The following is an 18,768-nucleotide window of genomic DNA, read 5'->3' on the forward strand; positions in this document are numbered from 1 at the left end:
CAGCCTGTTCCAATGCTTAACAAATCTTTTGGTAAAGAAATTTTTCCTAATACCCAATCTAAACCTCCCCTGGTGCAATTTGAGGCTGTTTCCTCTTGTCCCATCACTTGTTACTTGGGAGGAGAGACTGACACCTACCTCACTGCAACCTCCTTTCAGGTAGTTGTAGAGAGCGATAAGGTCTCCCCTCAGACTCCCCTTCTCCAGACTAAACAATCCCAGTTCCCTCAGCCGCTCCTCATAAGGCCTGTGCTCTAGACCCTTCACCAGCCTTGTTGCCCTTCTCTGGACACGCTCCAGCACCTCAATGTCTTTCTTGTACTGAGGGGCCCAAAACTGGACACAGTATTCCAGGTGCGGCCTCACCAGCGCCGAGTACAGGGGCACAATCACCTCCCTGCTCCTGCTGGCCACATTATTCCTGGCACAAGCCAGGATGCTGTTGGCCTTCTTGGCCACCTGGGCACACTGCTGGCTCATGTTCAGCCAGCTGTCCACAAACACCCCCAGGTCCTTTTCAGCCAGGCAGCTTTCCAGCCACTCTTCCCCAAGCCTGTAGCTTTACATGGGGTTGTAGACTTACAGGGCCTGAGATCTCTGTGAGTCAAGCAACAGATTTCTATGTTTCAGTTACCACAGAAGTACAGTCACTACTAGCACAGAATATGGCAGCCATCAGGAAGTCACCAAATGAATGAAATAATAATAATTAAAAAAATACTCCAACCCATAGGGAAAAAAACCCCAGACAATGAAAGCAAACACTCTGCCCAGTCGGAATTGCAGGATGTAAATCCATCAGATGGATTTGGCATCAGAGGTTAGGACTGCCACCCTTTCCTTATTCAAAAAGTATTACAGGCCTTTTTTTTTTTTTTCCTACAAATAGGAGGCTCTTAAATGTCTCATACCATTACAAATTATACAGAAAACACCACAAAAATATTTCAACAGCCATGCTTGACTAAGTGCACTCCTTTTTGCCATATCTTGGACACCAAACAACCTTTATGCAGCCAGCATTTGGAAAGATCTCCTGAAAAGTCAGGTACTTCAGGAACTAGTATTAAATAGTACAGCAAATAACACAAAGCAATGTATAGATAAATTCAATTCAGTTGTCAGTAAATGCTGAGCTGAAGGAGTATAAAAAAAGATAGACTGCTTGTACACCTATCCACTTCTGACTCAGTGGAAGGTTATCAGCCACTGCTATTGCTGCCAAGACCACGGCATGTTGTAGAGAGGTCTGTCCAAGCACTCACCTGGCTTCACACTGCAGAGCTTGGGAGATCTGGTGGGAAGTGTCAATACCAGGTAATCATGGCTGCAAGAACAAATGCTGGTGGCTAGGCACATGCTTGAAATGCATTTGAGATTCATCAATCTCAGGACTGTCACCACTCAGCGCAATAGCCGTATTCTCATTCTTTGTTCATCTAACTTGTCACTGAATGAATTTGCTTTGGGCTGAGTACATCTGGATGGAGTAAGGCACAGTAGCCTATACTTCCTATTTACCTAGGAATTGCAGCCAGATACGAAGTTAGATTCAGGCATAGCAGGCAGCACTAATGAGCTTGAGTAGTACTTTGATTTCTGGATGACTCTGCATGGAGCTAAGTTACGGAATATAATAGTTAAGGGTTTTCCCTTCAGTGACTGATAATCACAGCAACTTTACCTCTTTAATTTAATGTTTATAATTTAAACAAGTGTACACACACACACACACACACACACACACATATTTCCAAATACTCAAAGATTAATCCATAAATGCAACTGCTGCAGCTGTAAACATGCCTGCCTTGCGTCAGTCCTTGGGTTGAACCACAGGTCAAGCAGATACACGATCCATGGTCCCCGCAGGGGTGTCCTGCACGACACACTAACCTCCTTCCCCTAGGCCCACACCCACAGATTGCCTTGGGCTTGGGCCTCTCGCGAGGTTCTCACAGCCAGGCCATACAGCACATACAGCAATTAGCTGTGACTAAGGCTCTCGGAGATCATGGTGCCATAAGCAAACAACAGTAACTTAAATAAAATTAAGGAAGTCTAGCACAGTTTAGATTTTACTCAGTTCCCTTCTACAATAGGGTTAGGATCTCCAACTCTAAAATGTTTCAACTAAAGACAGAATGATCTGGATATTAGACTTCTCCGTAACATATCCTAAAGAGTGGAGAGTGGAGGTTGAGCTAGCAATGAACCAGTATTGCAGGGAGCAGTTTGCTATAGCCAGGGAAGTGTGAGTTTCACTCTCAAAGTCAGAAGGTCTGCAGGAAAGCCAGCTTCCTAGGTGTCCTAGAGGTCCCCTTACACAGAAGAAGGTTTGGATGACTTCTGAAGGACCCAGTTCACCGGCAAACAACTTGTTCGTATGAAGGCCTCAAATTTTTGTGCATATACTTTGTTTTCTTCAACGGAATTGCCTTTGAGACACACACTGTATTTGTCTAAAATGTATCCAGGAAGTTGAAATTAGCAATGAGCTAACTGAATAGAGCTGGGCATACGAGGCAGCACTCAAAATACGAAATCAAACAAGCTCATCAAATGTTATGTATGCGGGATACTTTTGTTTCAATCTTAAGTAAGCACTTGGAAGGGAAAAAATCAATTTCACTTTCCAGCAAAAAACAATTGTAAGGAAAAAGGGGGGGGGGGGGGTGTTGCATCTTGAAATAAAAGGTCTCTCACATCTGAATATTACATCAGTAATTTGAAAACTGTATATAAAATATTAATGCATATTTCTATAATGCCTATTACTGTACCAACACACCCTAAGAGTATTTAAAGATACATAATTTACAAAGAAAAAATGTTTAAATAGCAAAAATTCTACTGACTGCAATGAGGGCAGAGTTGAGCCAGAAGCTGAAACTTTAATTCATACTTTCTTTTACATTATAAAAACATTACAAAACCATCACATATTTGTTGCATGAATGAGAAGGCAACCAGATCTGTAAAATATGACATTATTTGACAGCAGTACCAAGGTACTTGGGATTTTCATGTTTGCACTTCAAAGGGAATTTCTATTGTGAGCTAAACATGCCCTCACTCCAAACCCGCTATAAAATGCAGAGCTACCAGTGATATATTTGGCCACAATTACCCCAGCAAAAAGATATAAAGTCCTGTTGAAATCTGTAGGCATGTACCACAGCTTGCATGGCACTGGTGGTCCTGCTGGCCTCCAAATCCCTTGGGTGCAGTTGCGAGGGCAGTCACAACTATGGCTGATAGGGGGAGCAGGGGCGAGTCAGAAGTATGCATTTTGATGAAGTTTAGCAATCTCTGAAAAGATTCAGAAATAAGTATGGAAAGAACGTAACAATACTGCCTTCCAGCAGAGAATGATGGGTTGAATTTGCTGTGCAAACTTCTTAGCAAACTTCCTGCACATGTCACCTGGAAGCTCAAATACCAATCAGCATTTGTCTGAGTTAAACTGTATTGCACAATACCGCACTTGAAAGTTGTTTACTGGAGCAAACTTTACACTGATTTTAATCCACACAAGACAACTACCATGAAGGCAAATGTCAGCTCCCAGCCTTTGGTTCAGAGCGTACAAAGTCAGTGAGACGACTATCATGGTTCACTGGGTCCTAGGACTTGCCAAGATATTTTTATCAGTAGGAATTGAAACATTTCTTTGGTACACTCTTGTCTTTCCAGGGAACATATAGCCAGTCCTGTTTTTCTAATACCTTTGTGAGGAAAACTACAGCATGCAGTGTAATCTCTCAGAGTTTCCTGTGCTGCCTCTCCAAGGAGTCTCTCTCCTCTGAGGACCATGTTTGCTGCCAAATACTCCTTTCACTACTGGTTCTCTCCAGTTGCTTTCACACAATCCGTGCAGTAAGCTTCCAGGCTTGTTAACAGCCCCAGAGAAACCCTGCAGCTCACACTGCTGAAAGACATAACAGGTTTTGCATGTGACACAACTGGTGGTTTCAGATATCTACAGTTAATTCAGTACCTACAGGAACATGATTGTCTCTTGCTGAATGCAGGGTGGCTGCCATATCCATATGTCTGCCCAGTCTATGATAACAATTAAAAAAACATTCCCGCACCAGTGACTTAGTAATCCAAATAAAGGTACTCTGCATCTCCTGATCAAGCTGAAAATCAGAGCTCTGTTATCCTGACTGTATTTGTGGATAGACAAAGAATATAGCAATGTACATCTGCCCATTAGAAAAGTTCATTTTTTAGGTAGGTAGAGGTATATTTTCAGACAGTGTTGGCAGGTGGAGAAAAGAGGTATTGCCTACCTATAGCTTGAACAGATCCCTTTTTTTAATAGTGTTTCTCTAAATGAATGTTTAGTAAGGCTCCAATTCAAAATACAGTCTAATGTTACACGTCACATTTTTTCAACTGTATCATTGCAAGGAGGATAAAAACAAAAGTTGATCCTTACTGTAACACTAACACTAGTCATAAAATGTACAAAAACTACATTAGCTTCAGTTACCAGGTGGCCAGTCCAGCAAACTCTTCAGAACCAGGTTTTGAAGAGCTCTCAGCATCCCAAAAGCCTTTGTTACTGAGTGCACAGAGAAATAAACCCCACTGCACACCTATCTGGTGTGTTCTTCTCTGCTGTTCTTGTTACCAGGTGGAAGTTGGACACTGATGGGCGGAACTCACTTGCAGTAATGTCCTTTTTCCATGGCTGCTGCACATGTATTTTGAAACAGCTGAAAGTGCTTAGACCAGTTTTGGCTGTTTTGATAGTTCCTTTTCTTCTTTTGGGGTTATTCTGATTTTCAGTAATTCCATCATACAATTTGAATTTTATATTTTTTGTCTACACTGGTAGCTGTCTTACTTCAAAAGTGTTTAAAGCACTTTTCCAACCAGGAATGATCCTCAAAGGTGGGGTCTGTATGAGGAATCAGATTTTACACTGCATCTAATTTGCATAAATCAAGATGAAGTCCAGCAAATAAAACTTCTGCTTTGCACACAAGGTAAGTCAGGTTTCTAGTACATTTTGTGAACAAATTCAGTAGTACAGGAAAAACGTGTATCATATACAACAGGTATTTCAAGTTTGTTAATCTTGCCAGCATCTTATCTCTATCCAAAGTCTGTTATTGAGGTAATTAGCACTGTGATTTTTAAATAATAGTATGCAACAATATTCAGTTTCTGATACAGCTCTCTTTATAGCTTCTGATTAATTCCTTTCCAAATTACTGTAAGGACTATTGCTCTTTATTGATCTTGCTCTTTTAATTATCTGAAAGCTAATAAGGACAGGATTTGAAGCTGCAATTACCTTTGTTGCTGAACTTCCTTGCACATGAGAGGCTCTGTGGCTTAAGAGCTAAGTATGCTTGTAAGTGATTGCAGAATGAAGGCTTGGCTATCCAGGGAAGAGATGTGGACTAAACAAATGCAAAAACATCAGAGACACTGAGAAAGCACACTTCAAAAGTATTCATTAGTAACTGCTCAGTAATAGCAATCTTATGACTTGTAGGAGCAGCATTTTAAGATACAAAAAGTATCTTTTTGTACTCCCAAAGCCAGCAGGTGGCCACATCGTACTAACACTCTGAGTGCTTTCGAAACTAATGGTTCTGCATCAGTGCATACTGTTGCAATTGGAAGTAATGTTGAAATATAGAGTACATAACTTTTACACCCTGGCTGTTAGGAGACAAATACAAGATGAGAAGATAAAATAATACATCTGTCACAGAACTTGTACTTCCAACAGAGGCCAGAAGCTTCCGAAGTGACAAAGTAATACTGGAGAAGCTACTTTTAGTCTCACTTAGACTGGAATAGAAACAGCACAGCTCTCCTGATGCCATCTTTAGCTATGCCTGGTTTCTTTCTGAAGAGTCTAAAGAAAAGAAAATTGACTTCCCCTAACTCTGTGGTCGTCTTTATTTCCAGTCTGCCCCTGCAGTAACACTGAAATTACCCCAGACTGCACATGACTGTGGCCTGCAAGCAGTAGCTGTACACTCCCTGTGAGTGCTACATATGCTGGCAGCCTTCCACACCCAAGCAGGAAGATCCATATATTTTCCTGACTCTGCTCCAAGCATCACATATAACCCCTTGATTTTCACAGTCACTTTTGAATCACACTGATGCAGCTCTAGCTGTTATTCTGGACTGAAACTGCTGTAATTCTACCATTTTTTTACACTCCCAGCATGGTAGATAAATAAACTACTATTTTACGACCTCAAGTTTTCTGATAGGTTTTGATTTGCTGAGCACTTCTCAGGAGTCTTTATGTTAATGCATTGGTTTTGGTCACATCACGTGGAGAAATTTTTATGTGGGAAAATCGACTTTGATTTCTTATACACAAATTTGGTAAGATTCTTGTGCAAACCTGGAGTTGGTATTGAAAGATTTACTCCTGATTATACTGATAAAGTAGAGACCACAAACCGAAAATGTTTTCAAAACCTAAGGAACAACCATGTAAAAAGACAACTAATCTTCCACTGCTTATGTACATTAATTTTCCTGAAAGTGAGTCAACCAGCCATTACACAAGCATATAATAGTATTTCCTTTGTTGTTGCTAAAAAATTAAAAATGAACTAACAATAGCTTCTGTGTTTAGAATTATGTGTATTTAACTTTTAGATCAATGTTTTCTTAGGCTTCTCTACAGAGAAATTAGTGAGCGAGAACATGTACAGGTTATAATATGGTATGAAGTATTGCATTCTTCTTTTACCTATAGCTAGGTGCAGTTAATTTTATCATTCCTTCAGCTTTGTAATCAAGCTGAGAACATACTTATGTCCCTTAGAAACAACGCAGTAAAGTCACTCCCATTCCTTCTTACCTGGGTTTTCCGCAAACTGGAAAAATAAGAAGAGTTAGGTACAATTCTCATCTTTTATTTCATGAACATTGTATCCTAAAGCTCTCCCCTTCATCATGAAGAAATGGGATGAGGTAGCATGTACGAATACTTAATGTGATTTTGAAAACCTATAATAGCTTTAGTTTGATTTACTGATCCCAAATGTCTGAAAGCTTGACAGATTCATCAAACTGACAATTTTTTTGCCAGAACTGGGAAATCCTGTTGGGTGCTGAGAGCCACTTTCTACTACATTCGCCTCAAGCCCCCAAATATCCACTGTTCCATCAAAAGGAAAGGATTTCAGACTGTGTATTGACTGACTTTGCATTGCATAGAACAAATTCGGAAAATAGTTGTGTTGTGGTTTAACCCCAGCCAGCAACTATGCACTACACAGCTGCTCGCTCACTGCCCCACAGTGGGATGGGGGAGAGAATTGGAAGCATAAAAGTGAGAAAACTCGTGGGTTGAAATAAAGACAGGTTAATAAGCAAAGCAAAAGCTGTGCACACAAGCAAAGCAAAACAAGGAATTTGTTCACTACTTCCCATTGGCAGGCAGGTGTTCAGCTATCTCCAGGAAAGCAGGGCACCATCACGTGTAACAGTTACTTGGGAAAACAAAACACCATCATGCTGAACATCGCCCCTTCCTTCTTCTTCTCCCAGCTTTATATGCTGAGCATGACGTCATGGTGGGGGATATCCCTCTGGTCAGTTGGGGTCAGCTGTCCCAGCTGTGTCCTCTCCCAACTTCTTGTGCACCCCCAGGCTACTCGCTGGTGGAGGGAGAGGCAGAAAAGGCCTTGACTCTGTGTAAGCACTGCTCAGCAATAATAAAAACATCCCTGTGTTATCAACACCATTTTCAGTGCAAATCCAAAACATATGAGCTACCATAGAAGAAATTAACTCTATCCCAGTCAAAACCAGCACATGTTGGTAAAGTTTTGATTAACACAGCAATAACTTGAAGCTGATTTACTACATAAGGAGGGCTAACTGTGACTAACAGAACACCACAGTATGGGCTATTTCAGCAACTCTCCTCGCAGTGAACACATCTTATTAACACTCTTTAACTTGTACTTACTGCCAATACATATGCAGGACTGAGTTTGAACCCCTAAAGATCTACATGAATTCGGGCCTTAGCTGCTTGAAAGACACTCTTTCGCACCTTTAAGAGTCAGGAAATTGAGATCACCCAATGTATCTGAGCCCTCACTTTTACAAGAAACAGATGTCCATGATGCTGGATGTTGCTGGCAAGCTTTAAGAGGTCTGTGCACTTTTACAGTAGTTCACCATTATGCTGTGATAAGTTTTAATTAGGAATTAGGGTGAAAATGTTTTTTTCTACTTTGAATTTGGCAATATTCTGAATACAACAGACCTTTCCTAGTATCTTTGGGAAGGAGGCAGATAGAGTAAAGGCAAATAGAAATAACTCCAGGTTAGTAAAATTCTTTTGTTTATATTTTGTGTTACCCTTCTCTGAAATTAGGCAGCTAATTTAAGCAGAAGATAAAGCTTTACTGAATTCCACAAATTCAGCATCAGACAATTAGTCAAAAAAGAGAGGCTCAGAAAGACACTGAAAATGCTCCAAACACCCGTAAAATATACTAAATTCCATTACAAAAGGTATTTGAAAACACAGTATCCGGAAAATTCCTTAGGGGCTAAAAGCACATGATGGCTTTTCTGGTAGGTATTCTTGAGGTTTTTTTTCCTTTTAATTCTTGACTGTTCATCCTTCACCATTATATTTTAATTTCACCTGTTATTAAATATAATAAATTAAACATTGGAAGACATTTACATTCCATTGTCTCCTATTTCAGCTATGTGAATGCACTCTGGAATTCATGAAATCATACAGGGTTTTTATATAACTTCTTCAGAGCCTCAGAATCAAGTTATATATTCTGCCAACACTGGAAATAACAAGAATTTTAAATCCTAGAGAGAAGGCACCCATGCCAGTTATGGCAAATGGTCTTCAATGGAATGACAGCATCAGAATAAATTTCCTAAGATGTTCATCAATCTTTAAATGACAAAGACGAAGCTCCTCCATGTTATTAAGAAATAATAAGTGGAAAAAATATTTATTTTGCCAGTGACTAGGGCAGACAGGAAGCGAAATCCTCATTCAACTCAAACCAAAAGGATCCACGTATCTTACTGGATTTACAACTTAATTAGAATCATAGAATAGAATTATAGAATCATTTAGGTTGGAAAAGACCTTTAAGATCAGCCAGTCCAACCATTAACCTAACACTACCAAGTCCACCACTAAACCAATTAAGGGTAGAGTAATAATTTCATGTTTCCTGGCTTGGTGGCTGCGTTATTTTTTCATAAAAGTAAAAACTAGGAATCATTAAGGTTGGAAAGGATCTCTTAAGATCATCAGTCCAACCACCAACCCAACACCACCATGCCCACTAAACCATGTCCCAAAGTGTCACATCTACATGTCTTTTAAATACCTCCTGGGGTGGGGACTCAACCACTTCCCTGCACAGCCTGTTCCAATGCTTGACAAATCTTTCGGTAAAGAAATTTTTCCTAATATCCAATCAGGTTGGTCAAGCAGGACCTGCCTTTCATGAACCCATGCTGGCTGGGCCTGATCCCCTGGTTGACCTGCACATGCCTGTTGAGCGTACTCAAGATGAACTGCTCCATAATCTTTCCCGTCACCGAGGTCAGGCTGACAGGCCTGTAATTCCCTGGATCCTCCTTCCGGCCCTTCTTGTAGATGGGCGTCACATTGGCAAGCCTCCAGTCATCAGGGACCTCCCTTATTAACCAGGACTGCTTATAGATGATGGAGCGTGGCTTGGTAAGCTCCTCTGCCAGCTTCCTCAGTACTCTTGGGTGGATCCCCTCTTAAACACCTCTTAAGTGTATACTGAAGTGTATGCAATGTGATCCTGTTAAGTCAACCATTTGGCTGAGTTTTATCCAGTCATCTCTCCAGGTGACTACTAACATGAATTATATCTGCACAAATCAAATGAACCACACCAGCAGGAAGTCTGAATATAATCACTGCCTTCACATTGCCTATAGGCTCCTGTGTTTGTACAATTCGATTAGTTTTCTCTCCTTTTCCCCTCCCTGCAACAGCATCTGCAGAGCGCGCTGCTGCCTATACAGCTCTGTCAATGCATGCTCATGGTTTGTTAGCCTAGGCTTGAGTAAAAGAGAACTCCTTGCAAGACTTCCTGCAAATACACTGATATAAAATAGCTGTTAGAGGACATCACACCAGCCTGGCATGGAGCTTTTTATAAAATGCAAAGTTATGCATTATAAAAAAAAAGCTGTCAAATAGAGAAACAGATGTTTTCTCTGCTTTGTAGTAATCAAGCTGGATAAAATTGTGATAATCGGGTTACAAAAGCAGTTGGGTGTGCACTGTAGGTGGAGTAATCAGTTGCTCTTGATGTTAACAAAATGTCAAGGACTCTTGTGACAGAGCAATTAAGGTTTTAATTCCGGGAATGGGAATAGCAATTGTGATAATGCTTCCAGGGTCAAAGCGACCACAGATATTTTCGTGTTTGTTCATTTGGATCTCCCAAGAACTCACATCTGAATGAAACATTTCCCCCCACCTCACAATTAATCAGCCAAGAAATTGAAAAGATGCAGGCAAATTCAATTAGTTTAGCACAATCATAGTACTATTACAGCATAATTTGTATTCAGTCACTGGGAGCCTTAAAGGAATCATTGTGGTCTGTTAGCAATTTGAGGACTGGGCTGTTTGGGTAGTGGCCTAATAACTTGGAAGGTTCTGGTCTTTGTTAAGAAACTTTTAATAGGTAGGTGAAATACAGGCAGTTCCAACCTCAATTAAATGGTCAGAGACAGATAACAGTAAAAAAAATGCAAGGCATCCATCATTCATAATGTTATTTGAAGTGCCCTGCAAAGGAAATGAAATTTCAGGCAGACTGGGAGACTTAGTATACTTTCTGAGAATTTATTCCAAGGTTTGATTCATATAAGGTCACATTACCCCTTTTAGCTTCAGAAACTAGGATTAACTCAATCTTCTTCATTTTGGAGAAGCACTTCTATTTGAGAAGCTAGTGATATATAGTAAGATAAGTAAGATGTACTTAGCTGATACACATTTAATGTTTATTTCTTTGAAGGAGGAGCTAACTTAAAATACTAGTAAAGAAGAAACAAATTTCATTTCTTTCATTAAGAATCACCCTCACTATCTGATCTCTTATCTAAATAAAGTTTTGCATTTGGTGGGTTGTTTTGGGTTTTTTTTTCTGTCCAGTGTAATGAACTTAATTGTTTTGCAATCACCTAGATAGCCTTTCCTTACAGGAAAAAAACAAAGAAGAAATCCAATGTATATAATGAAAACTGGGAAATATCTTCCCATAAAATCAAATTTTCAAATTTCAATGCATGTCTTCTGTTATGGCAGTGCCCATTAAACTTTTTTTTTTTAATTAAAGAAAAATAAAAACATTCTTCTATATATCCCCAGACCAGAAGGTGAATTGTAGAAGAGTTAAAACTAACTGGATGGGTCAGTATCGTAATAACATGTTCGTTTAAGACCTCTTCTATTGTTTCAAACCACAGTTTCACACGCAGAAGCATGAAGCCCTGGAAAAGTAAGCAAGGTGCACCATTTCAAAATCCATATGACAGCGTATTTGAGAAGAGACTATGAAACTACCATGATTTTTTAAATCCTTTTTTTTTTAAACATGGATAAATCTATCATATTATGTCAATTAATCATGACTGCACAAGAAACATTACATCAATATATTTAGAATTAGCATTACTGCCTATTCTGGAACAACTCAGTGCCTGTAACCTAAAGAACATAGCCACTACACTCTGCTCCACATTGGTAACTGCGGCCTCTAAGGCATTAGCAGCTGACTCCCACAGCTACAGCAAAACATTAAATCTGATATAATCATCCTTGTTCTCCAACCAGCGTTGTGATTTTTTCATGGATACTTCTTCCCTTCCCAACACCCTAGCGTCAGGCCATCTGCTCTAGGTACCTGCTAGCCCTCCCCTCTGGTAGGATTACGAGACATCCGAGCTCAGTTGACCATCACCTTGTTCTCCACCTGCAAATTGTTCAAGTAGAATATATAGACCTCAGACGGGAATTTCCAGACATTTGGTTGTTTAGTTGAAATGCCAATTCAGACCAATCTGGCAGAGTCCATAAATCGGTGCCATGCCCAGCGTACACGGGGAAAGCAACTTCGCCACCCATGTGTGGCATACATGGTCTGTGCAAAAGTAACAAACACAGTGCCTACGTAACTTGCTGTGCACACACAGGCCACATCAGTCAGGATTCTGAGCTGCAGGTCTGGGACAACCCACACCCATCAGGTGTGCCTGTTCCCTTGCCTCTCTCTACTTCATCTCTCTCAAGGAGCGTTGTTCCCTCCACACCTCCACCCGAGACACAGACAGAAAGGAAAAAAAAAAAAAAACCCGCATTGCTCCACTTGCACATTCTTGTCATCCTTATTCTCTGCAACCTTGACCATGAAGCGACTGTCACCCAAGACTTTTGTACGTGCAGGGATTTCTGTTACTCCCAGCTACTGCTGTGCTGCATCCCTCTTCGCAGCATTAGCTGCAGGCAGCAGTTTCTCCACCTAGGATACAATGTCATCCTGCAAAGATGAATTTTAAGAGAGGAAGCTGAAAACAGACGAAACACACAACGCGAACACCATGGATTTTCTCGGTTATATTTCAAAACAAACGCCTACAGACAGCAGCAGTCTTTTCCTTGCCGGACGCGAAAGCGGGGCACACACCATGCTCTCCCGATGCCACTGGGGAGAGTAGCTCCCACCGGCACTGCAAATGCTGCTCCCCAACACAGAAAAACTCCATCAGCTCTGGTCGGCAGAACGATGGCATTTGATCCTTACAGAGCAAAAACTGTGTTGCTAGGTCAGACATACACACGTGGTAATTGCAAGAGTACCTGGTGCCTCAGACCATTTCCACAATTTAAAAATACGACTTGATTAATCCCTGGAAAAATACTAACAGAGAGGTAGCCACGGCCTGGCTAATGGGTTAATTGCATTTTGAAGGAGTCAGACCTTTATGCCCAAAGGGTAAAACGGTGTCCAACCGGCGTTGAAGCACGCTTCAACACGCGTGGCAGAAATCACCATTTCTACTAATTCGCCCGTTGTTACGGAGGCTGCGAACAGCGAAAACACCGCGCTGGGCCTCACCGGGCGAGAAACGCCCGGGCGGGCAGAAGGGCTACCAGACAGCAAGGGCTGGGGGGAAGCCCCGGTGGCGCCAGCGCAAGGGGCGACCGCGGGGAGGAGAGCGGGGGGCCACGGCACGCGCGTAGCGGGCTGCCCCCGGGGGCGGGGCGGGGCGGGGCGGCCGCGGGTGGGCCGGGGCGGGGGCGGGGGGAGGGGAGGAACGCGGGGCGGAGCGGAGAGGAGCGGAGCGGAGCAGCCGGGCTCGCCATGGTGCTGGTTGTGGTGATGGGCGTGAGCGGCTCAGGGAAGTAGGTACCGGGCGGGCGGCGGGGCTCCGGAGGGTGCTGGAGCCCGTCCGTGGGAGGGGGCTCGGCCCCTCGCCCGGGGGTGGGGGGCTGCAGCCGGCTCGTTGCGCCTCCCTGCCCCGCCGGGGCTCCGGAGGGGGCTGGAGCCCGTCCGGGGCGGGGGGCTGTGACCGACTCGTTGTGCTTCCCTGCAGGACCACGGTGGGGTCGCGGCTGGCAGCGAAGGTACGGCTCGTCTTGCGCTGCGGGGCGAGCGGTAGCCGGCGGCCGGGCCCCGCAGGCGGCTCCGGGCCCGGGGCGGAGCGGGGCGGAGCGGGGCGGCCCCGTCCCCCCGCCGGGTTCGGGTCCCTGTGCCCTGCGCGGCGCCGCCCGCCCCGGCTTCGGCTCCCTTCCGCCGTGCGCCAGCGCTTGGTGCTTCTAAGCTGACTTTGTCGGTTTTTTGCTAATCATCCCGACGTAAATGGTGATTCATACTGTGGTGTAAGAGGCCTGTCATTTCTTCGGTGTCGGCTTTGTAGGTTGCGGGATCCTTATGAGCTCACCTGGCTTGGCTGAATGATCCACGGGTTTGCTTTTTTTTTTTTTTTTCCTTAGCTGGGATGGAAGTTCTACGATGCAGACGATTATCATCCTCCAGAGAATAAAAAGAAGATGTCTGAAGGCATACCACTGAGTGATGAGGTACCTTGTGTAAACCCTGAAAGAACAGTCGTCGACGCGTTCATCTTTGTAACCTCGTGTTAAAGTAGGGTGCGCTTTATGTAGACTAGGCTTACTTAAGCATAGGCTGAATTATAGGTCTGCAGTTGGTAAGAGGGGGAGGCTTTTTGTGTTACAAAGGATTCTGCATTAAAAACAAGTTTATCAAAGTGTGCTTGCTAGCTCACAAGTTTTGCAAGCTACCATCAGGTTTGACGCGGATTCAGGATTTGTCGGAAATCTCTCCCTCTACATCAATCTACAGAATTGCAGCTTTAAATTACATGCTGCTTCTTCGAGTTAAATACATGAAGACAGACAAATGTTTCTACTGAAGTACATCTCATCACTTTCAGTTACTGCAGTGATTACTCCACAGTCTTGTTTTATACACTCCTACTTAAAATGTGCTTCCTTCCCTTCAGCCTGTTCTTCAGCCTAAACAGATAAAAATGATCACGTTTAGTTTTACAATACTTATGAATTCAGAGACTTGAGTAAATTAGAAAAGTTACAAGATGACATCTCTTGAAAATCTCTAGATTTCGTGACACCTCTGGGAAATCTCTAGAAGCATAAAGCTGAACTAGGGAGTTCTTCAAAGCACTCTCTATAGACTGAAAAAAATATTCTAGATCCTTGTTAAAAACTTTAATCTTTTGCCAGTGGTTGGAAGTTCATATACGCCAGTATGTCATCTAAAGCAGCACTGTACAATTGAATGACTAAACAATTGGTGTATGGTGCCCAGCAAGAGGGAAGCATCTCTTCTGAAACAGCAGAGATACAAAATTGTGAGGGTGTTCTTGAGTGCAAGTGGGACGTTATTCTGTAATGACAATAACAAAAAAAAGTTGCATTTATTTGTTCATGTTATCATTTGTTGTGCTCACCCAGCAATAACGGCACTGAAAGATGAAATGGGAGCAATTGTTTAGCGCTCAACAGGTATGACAAAAGTTTGTGGGAGCTTAACATTTAAAATAAGATTATAATGAGAGGCTGATCAATCACTCTCGTGTTTGCCTAACTACTGAGCAAAGGTGTTGCAAAATTGTGGCTATGATTGCATTTATTTGTGATTGCTACTGACATAAAAATGACATAATTAAGTTATTGCAGATAACTACATTTAGATCTGCCTGTTCCTGAAAACCTCAACTTTGATCCAAAGCATTGTGCGTGTATGCCAAGGTATAAGGAAAACGAAATAACAGTTCAGGCTGTACATTTGGATTGTGTAATAGAAGCAAGAGAGAAGCTGACTGTCCTTCAAAGGTTTATGAGGTGCATGTGACACATGAATACATATTACTTCCATCAGATACTTGTAGGTATCTGTAATATAAAAAGTACTATTCCACTAAATACAGCTTATTGATAATATACCTAGCACTTGTCATTAGCCTTCAGGCAGTGGTAGCAGACCTACATTAGGAAGAAGGAGAATCAAAACTGAACTTGCTATACGGTTTAATGCTAATTTTCATCTCTAGTCAAATGCTTTAGATGTTAGAAGCAATTATTTCAAATCAGTTTCATAAACAATTTTGAACTAACTTGTTCTCCTTCTAGGACAGGATTCCCTGGCTTTGTGCATTGCATGATATACTAAGGAGGTAAGATAACATCTAGCTTTAAGGAATTTGGGCTAAAGACAAAAAAAGTACCAAAAGTATTTTCTCCATTGCATTCCAAAGCAGAAATGTATGTAGTAAAGCCATTCTATTTTCACTAATCTAAGCTGTCATAATAACTGCTGAGGGTGAGAGAATCCCTGAACAATAGTGTTGGGAAAATTGTTACCAATGATAGTTGTTTTTCTACTGTCTGTGGTAAAAATAATTTCAAGGATCCAGTTCACTAATAAACCTGACATGAGCTACTTACAAAGGACATAACCACAAAATACCCAATAGGATAAAATTTTGTAAAATGTTGTTAGTTGGAGTAAGATACGGTGTCAAGTTTCCTTGACACTATCTGCCATAGGCTCTTCATAGAGAAGCTGATGGAAGTATGAGCTGGATGAGCAGACAGCGAGGTGGATTGAAAACTGGACTGAAAACAGCCCGGCGCAGAGCGTGATCAGTGGCACAAAGTGTAGCTGGAGGCTAGTAACTAGCGGTGTGCCCCAGGGGTCAATACTGGGTCCAGTCCTGTTTAAGGTCTTCATTAATGATCCGGATGATGGGGCAGTGCGTTCCCTCAGCAGGTTTGCAGATGACACCAAACTGGGAGGAGTGGCTGATCGAGAGGGATCTTGACAGGCTGTAGAAATGGGCCGACAGGAACCTCATGAAGTTCAGCAAGAAGTGCAAAGTCCTACACCCGGGGAGGAACAACCCCAGGCACCAGTACAGGCACTGGGGGGGCACCCAGTTGGAAAGCAGCTTTGCAGAAAAGGACCTGGGGTGGCCTTGGTTGACACCCAAGTTGAACATGAGCCAGCAGTGTGCTCTTCTGGTAAAGCAGGCCAGCGATATCCTGGGCTACGTTAGAGAAAGGATGGCCAGCAGGTCAAGGGGGGCACTCCTTCCCCTCTCCTCAGCACAGGAGAGGCTGCACCTGGAGTACTGTGTCCAGCTCTGGGCTCCCCATTACGAGAGAAATATAGACGTACTGGAGAGCATCCAACGAAGGACCGTGTAGATGATGAAGGGACTGGAGCACCTCCCAAATGAGGAAAGGGTGGGAGAGCGGGGACTGGTTAGCCTGGCTTTACACAGTGGCTGTTGCTTGCTTGCGCATGAGGTGAGCGTACCTCATTGGAGCATGGGTTAATTCACTGAGAAATTGATCTATCTGGATTGTTGTGTTGGATCCATTGCTTTACGTTACATGCTAGCTACAGGCCACTGCTCAGCTCCAGAAAATTTGCAAAATCAAGTACACCTTCAAAGAGCCTATGACAATATTTTATTACGAGTACTTACAAGTACTTGAGGCTGGCATTGGCTTACCTAGGTGATAACACTAGGTAATAAGTTCTTATTTTCCTGTGAACTAAAATCCGATGAACACAGCATGATTTCTAAATAGGTTTATACCTAATTTTAATTTGATTGGAGACTGTATTTTCTTAGGCAGACATTTCGGTCACTCTTCATAGAGATGACTAATTCTGGATTTGCTTTTTGGTGGAACAGACACACCCACGGTTTAATGCTTGCTTTATTTTAAGAAGTGTTGCCAGTAAAAAATACATGTGCGAGGCATTAATTTGTCTGCATCCAATCCCTTGTTTAACTTGAAGTGGGCATGTATGCAGTGCTGCCAGTGAGTACGGTTACAAGAAACGTAAAATTTTAACATTACAGTTAAATCTGAGACAGTGAAAACAGGTGTTGGAAGTATACCTGCATATGTATTTATGAACAGAGCTCTGTGCTGTTCAGCAGCCACTTACTCTCTAGACAGATTAGTATAGTAATTTTGCAGATAATGGATGGGAGTTTGTATGAATATTCAGTTGCTGCTGTTCTCAGCAATTAAGGAAATGATCATGACACTTCCTTGTGCTAGAACTGAATTTAATTTAGGAAAGAATGGTGGCTAACAAGGTCCCCAAGATTGACATTTTACCAGGAGGCTGGGTAGCCTGACCTCACTTTCAAATCACATCTTTATCTGCATTGGAAATTTGGTTTCAAAACGATGAAAAAATGCCACTATTCCCAAGGCTGTCCTCTGCAAGGATCCAGGGCTTGTCTCCCTTGTTCAGCAGAATTAAGGAGCCATTTTATTATATACCACATGGGATTTTTTTTTTTTTTTTTTCCTTTTTGATAGAGAAGATTCATCTCGACAAGATGCAATTCTGGCCTGTTCTGCACTGAAGAAGATGTACAGGCGTGTATTAATTAGTGGAACATCTGCAATTGAAAGCAACCAGCCGGAGCAACCAGGAGAAAACACAGCACTGAAGATCCTCTTTGTTCATTTGGATGGGCCTATAGACATCATTGCTAGCCGCCTGGAGAAGAGGAGAGGACATTTTATGCCACCCGAACTTCTCAAGTCTCAGTTTGATACTCTGGAGCCTCCTAGTGCACCAGAAAACTTTATTACTGTCAGTCTAGAAAAATCTCTCCCTGAAATAGTGCGGGAGATTGAATGCGCCATTTTTCAGGGTGAGGCTTTTCTGGAGTAAGTTTCTGAATTGCACATACAGAAATTCCCTTAAGGATATCAAGGATGCGAAACAGCATTTTAATTATTAAATTGATTATTAAATCAAAACAACTTATTTTTCCTGACAATTAAATGGATTGCAATGTTAAAAGCTGGTTTACTAGTGTTGGTATTTTTATCATGGTTCTATAAAAGACATACAAGATGAAATTTTCAAAAACTGTCAACTTTTTAAACCCTTCACCACATGAAGTTAACCCCCCCATTTTAGGAAGATCCTGCTTTTGAAAATCCTGCCAAGGGTCACACACAGTAGTTTAATTTCTTCATTTTAATTTTTACTCTGTCAAACATGTAGATGCACACATCTGCTATTAAGTGATGAAATAATTTACAGCTTCATTAGAAACAATATCTTTATTTTTCCAGAAGTCTTAAGAGGCAGGAACATGCGTGATGAAGTTCCATGCCTGACACTACCACTGTCTCACTGC

At 42.2% G+C, this 18,768-nt stretch overlaps 1 protein-coding gene across 1 annotated transcript; it reads left to right on the top strand.

The window, feature by feature from the left end:
- Positions 1-13,403: 13,403 nt before the first annotated feature.
- IDNK (IDNK gluconokinase) lies at positions 13,404-18,293 on the top strand. Its single transcript, XM_075726974.1, has 5 exons — positions 13,404-13,444; positions 13,636-13,666; positions 14,036-14,122; positions 15,716-15,759; positions 17,933-18,293. Exons 1-5 carry the CDS (start codon positions 13,404-13,406, stop codon positions 18,291-18,293), a joined length of 564 nt encoding a protein of 187 aa, XP_075583089.1.
- The last annotated feature ends 475 nt before the right edge of the window (positions 18,294-18,768 follow it).

The sequence above is a fragment of the Pelecanus crispus genome, chromosome Z (assembly GCF_030463565.1).
Source record: "Pelecanus crispus isolate bPelCri1 chromosome Z, bPelCri1.pri, whole genome shotgun sequence".
Classification (NCBI taxonomy): Eukaryota; Metazoa; Chordata; class Aves; order Pelecaniformes; family Pelecanidae; genus Pelecanus; species Pelecanus crispus.

Coding starts and splice junctions, on each gene's coding strand:
- IDNK (XM_075726974.1), top strand. CDS start 13,404: ATGGTGCTGGTTGTGGTGATGGGCGTGAGCGGCTCAGGGAA. Junction 13,667..14,035: donor GGTCGCGGCTGGCAGCGAAG/GTACGGCTCGTC, acceptor TTTTTTCCTTAG/CTGGGATGGAAGTTCTACGA. Junction 14,123..15,715: donor GCATACCACTGAGTGATGAG/GTACCTTGTGTA, acceptor TTCTCCTTCTAG/GACAGGATTCCCTGGCTTTG.